The sequence below is a fragment of the Lactuca sativa genome, chromosome 7 (assembly GCF_002870075.4).
Source record: "Lactuca sativa cultivar Salinas chromosome 7, Lsat_Salinas_v11, whole genome shotgun sequence".
Lineage (NCBI taxonomy): Eukaryota > Viridiplantae > Streptophyta > Magnoliopsida > Asterales > Asteraceae > Lactuca > Lactuca sativa.
In genome coordinates this window covers 149,148,074-149,152,918 of record NC_056629.2, presented here as the reverse complement: position 1 = coordinate 149,152,918, position 4,845 = coordinate 149,148,074, and the positions used below count along the sequence as shown (strand labels likewise).

The window sequence follows — 4,845 nt, the reverse complement described above, 5'->3', positions numbered from 1 at the left end:
AGGCGTATAGAAAAAAAAACCCACCGCTCCTGCCCATGTCCAGAAGAATAATGTGAGTTGGCACAAGTTAATAGATGTTGATGCATCCATTAGCCACCATGACATCCTTCAGTAAGAAGGATGGTTCCTGTTGAAAATTGTCAACGTAGCCACACCTACATATATAAACGATATCAGTACTACTTCCCACAAACATAACATCTCTCTCTCTCTCTCTCTCTCTCTCTCTCTCTCTCTCTCTCTCTCCATACAAACAATAATGGCAAAGTCGAACTCTAATCTTTGTGCAGTTGTTCTTTTAATATCAATTCTAATAGTAGCAGCATCAGCAGGGAGTTTTTACGATGACATGGACATCAGTTTTGGGGGTGAACGTGCTAAAATTCTGAATGGAGGTCAGGATCTTTCACTTTCACTCGACCAATACTCTGGATCGGGTTTCCAGTCGAAGCACGAGTACCTGTTTGGAAGGTTCGACATGCAACTCAAACTAGTACCAGGCAATTCTGCTGGCACCGTCACCACATTCTACGTGAGTACCATCGATCGGTTCCAATCTTGAATTTCATATCTGAATTATATATATATTGTGATCACTCATTTGTATTAATCTTTTAAAGGCTGATAATAACCATGTCTTTGTATTAAATCACATTAGTTGTCATCACAAGGTGCGGGTCACGATGAGATCGACTTCGAGTTCTTGGGCAACTCCACGGGAAACCCTTACACAATTCACACCAATGTGTATTCACAAGGGAAAGGAAACAAAGAACAGCAGTTCCACCTTTGGTTTGACCCTACCGCAGCCTTCCACACCTATACCATCGTATGGAACAGTCTAAGAATTATGTAAGTCACGCATCCAACATAAACATTAATTGGTTCTCTTCCTTTCTCATGTTTTTCTGCTGTTCCTATATAAAGCTCTTTGTCTCTGCAGTTTCTTAATAGATAACATACCAGTAAGGGTGTTCAATAACAATGATGCTGCTGGAGTCCCATTTCCCAAGAGCCAACCCATGAGGGTTTATGCCAGCCTGTGGAACGCGGATGACTGGGCAACCCAAGGTGGGCGTGTGAAGACCGACTGGACTAATGCGCCTTTCACCGCGTTATACAGGAAATTCAATGCCAATGCCAAAAAAGTTGGTCCCAATTCAGTATCTACAAGCTCAATAAATGATAACCAGTCATGGAGTACCCAAGGACTTGATGCAGCTGGCCGAAATAGGATCCGATGGGTGCAAACCAAGCACATGATCTACAACTACTGCAACGACCACAAACGGTTTCCCAATGGTATTTCAGCGGAATGCAAGACCTCTAGATTCCTTTAAGCCTGCTTACTAACTTGATATCCATATTTTTTATTCTTTATTGATCGATTTCTGATCTTCATGATTATTTATTCTTTGATTCATTGTAAACATTCAAATTGAAATTACAAATAAATACACAAGTATAAGATTCCATGTACACTTTAAAAACGCATTGTCTAACAGCACACTACAATAATTGAAATATCTTTTTCTTTCATATCTAATTATATAGTTTAGTTGGTCAAAATCGAAAGTTATTAGTAAAAACATTATAATTTCTAAAATCCTTTTTTTTCGACACTACATACAAACTTCATTATGTGCAGAATTAACAACAAAAAATGATCCTAGTGGTCTATCATTGTTTTCGATAGGAAACATTGTATGTGGAAGAAATGACTAAAGTCTCGTACGCCTTAGTTAATTGTAACTTCATGTATGATACGTTATGCACTAGATCTTAAATTGTAATGTAGTGGGAGGCAGTAGCAGGTTTTTGTCAAATACAAGAAAAAAAATTAGGAAGGGATGAAGTGGTCGTTATGCTATTTGAAAAGCACTTATGTGGTTACCTTACCTTTCAGAAGAAAGAAACTAGTCTTAGAAGGCTTCAATGATGTAGATAAGAGAGGTTCTAGATATTTAGGGAAAACCATAACAGGGTTTTTGTATACCATTGCGGGTATAACCATCAGTTGGATATCCACACTTTGGAAAGAGTATTCATCTATTAACCATAGAAGCATAATGAATGGAAATTGAAAAAATTATTCTTAGAACTTATTTGGTTGAAAATTTTCATATATTTGGGCAAAAAAAAGACTGTGTCCTACTTTATTAAAACCACAGTGCATTTCACCTTTCAAAGAATCTAATCATTCATGATAGAACAAAATATGTGTAGATGAAGTAACGGTTTATCAAACAATCAATAAGCCATTGGACTCGGAACCCGAAGAAGATCCTTGGTACTAAGAATCTAGTAGACATGTTTTCCAAGGCAATCATGCTACAGAAGTTGAATCTATGTAAAGCTTCAATTGGTTTCCAAATACTTGGAAAGATAGTAGGAAAGAAGGAAGGCCTATAGAGAGATGTGGTTAACAAAGATTAAGTTTAGGTGGCAGAAGATTGGTTGATTATTTTCCACCTGGGATATTGTGAGTTGAGGAGCCTGATCTTTCTTTCAACCACATTGTCGCTATGAAGACAAAGGAAAGGGCTCCTATTACGGAGTTGCTACAACGAAAGACTTCTCGGTAACTTTAGGTGTAAGTTGTACTAAAAAGATTAAAAAGTACTATCACTACTAAAAAAACAGCCCTTTAATGTCACGCGAACCATAACACACACTGATTTATGATACATAAAAGTCCCCATGATACTCCAACCACCCCATAAATTGGTTATTCCTAAACGAGTCATGAAGGGTATAACGAACATACGCTGTCTCCACATTGGATCAAGAACAGGGTCAGAAGGATCAAAAACTGCTAATTCATACTGGGCCATAGAACCGGCCCAACCAGCGACCAAAGCTGTATGCATTATATGAACAGAAAGCAAGCGTCCGAATCATTCAATACAACGGTATGGACACAATACGAAGGCAAACCCATGGAAATACCCCTTTATGAAAGAAAAATGACACTACGTAACTTTATTGCATTGGAAATATACTATGGCTATGTTATGGACCCCCTCTTTAGTGGATTATTTTAATGCAAGGGTTCAGCTCTCCCAAAATTTGAAGCATTTAGGAGACACATTTTTGCGTGCCCTAAAATTAATGTCACAAAAAAACATGGAGGGTACCTATAAAAAAAAAGCATGTCGTATAAGCATGTCATTTTGTAAGTTTTCATGAAGAATGACACACATTTCCCATCCTTTAATAATTAGTAGGGGGGGGGGGGGGGTTGAAATCCCGAAAATATTAAAAAACCTCGGCGCCTTGTTCTCTAATCATCTCCCATTCGTCATTTTGATGTCTATGATGCGTCTCCTCCTTCTTCTATACAATCATCTACCGAAGAAACCTAATGACATTTCGCGGTTGTGCATCTCTCTTTCATCTTTTTGCAGCTCTACAAAATGTTTAGGTTTATAGGGTTCATTAAATCTCGTCCTTTACACACATCATTTCTTATTCTCTCTTTCTTATTCATTAACACTCGTTCTCTCATGACTCCTCTGACTTGGCCACCTAAAATCTTCCCTCCATTGTGCAGTTGTCTTTGCCGGAGTACATGTCGTTACTAGAGACTAGAGTGAACATTGATGTCGCCTAAGCCTCAGCAAGCCTCCAATGTACCCGATCTCTCTCTCTCTCTCTCTCTCTCTCTAACTTGGTAATAACTTATTCGCTTTATAAGTATATTATTTTTTGAATCTTTTTAGGTTTGAAATATTGATTATGATTGGAAATTGTTTTCATTTGTTACAAAATCCGATTGTTACTTTGTAATTAGTTTGACGATTTTTTTTGATGATTTAGTGTTAGCGTTCTTAATTTTCCTTTAGGTTTGTGCTTTCTAATACGAAAAAGACTATAGATAGTTTATTTTCATGGAATGTTTGCTTTTGCTTGCTAAATTTTCTGTAGGGGAGTTTGTAAATGTATGGTATTACTATGCATTTAGCAAATCGATTCTCCATTTTATTACCATCCTGAAATAGAAGATAAAACTATGTAGGTTGTTATACATGTTATTTGTATTAATAACAGTTGTGATAACTTAGAAGATGAATCCATGAAAGCTAAAATGGTGACTTTTATGTAACCCATTAAAGAAATAAGAAACCTTTTTTTTTTTTTAATAATCTTGTTTTATTTAATTTGCAACCATTTGGATTCTTGGTAAATTAAATGAAAGTGGAAAAGAATCCTGGAGCAATGAAGGAGAAACACACGTGTGACTGTCATTGATGGAATCTCTAGTCGAATCAAACATTTATTCATTTAATATTATATCACTTGCTATTAGTTTTTTAGTATTGTTTTTTTTATAGAGAGGAGGCAACTGGCGTAACTGGATCTCTTGCAATAGGTGTAGCATACTTTGGTGTCATGGAATCGACCAAAAAATGGATCGAAGAAACACATGTGAATCTTAGAGGTCCCTGGGCTAATATGGAAAGATAAAGGACCAAAGGGACTATATAAAGGATCGGTTGGGTCTCATGTTTCAATTGTTGCGTTTGAGGTAGGTGAATTGGTCTGAATACAAGTCTTAATCGGAGATGGTGTATTGTTAGGGGAATTGATAAGATATGATGAAATAGTTTTTGTATTACATTTATTTAAACATTGGAATGATTATTATTATTTGACATACTATATATTTTTAAATGGATTGTCTTTTTTTTTTTTTTTTTAATGATATGCTATTTTATATTTTGAGACAATAATTGTCATCTAATTTGGAAATTATTAAATACATTTAAAAAAATATTTTTGTAAAACCTTTAAAATTGTCTTTCTTTATGACACGAGCTTTAATGATACGCATTGTGTGTTGTA

At 35.9% G+C, this 4,845-nt stretch overlaps 1 protein-coding gene across 1 annotated transcript; it reads left to right on the top strand.

Annotated features, from left to right (window-relative positions):
- Nucleotides 1–253: 253 nt before the first annotated feature.
- LOC128127448 (xyloglucan endotransglucosylase protein 1-like) lies at nt 254–1,340 on the top strand. The gene is made up of 3 exons (XM_052765919.1): nt 254–532; nt 659–852; nt 944–1,340. Exons 1-3 carry the CDS (start codon nt 260–262, stop codon nt 1,338–1,340), a joined length of 864 nt encoding a protein of 287 aa, XP_052621879.1. The 5' UTR covers nt 254–259.
- The last annotated feature ends 3,505 nt before the right edge of the window (nt 1,341–4,845 follow it).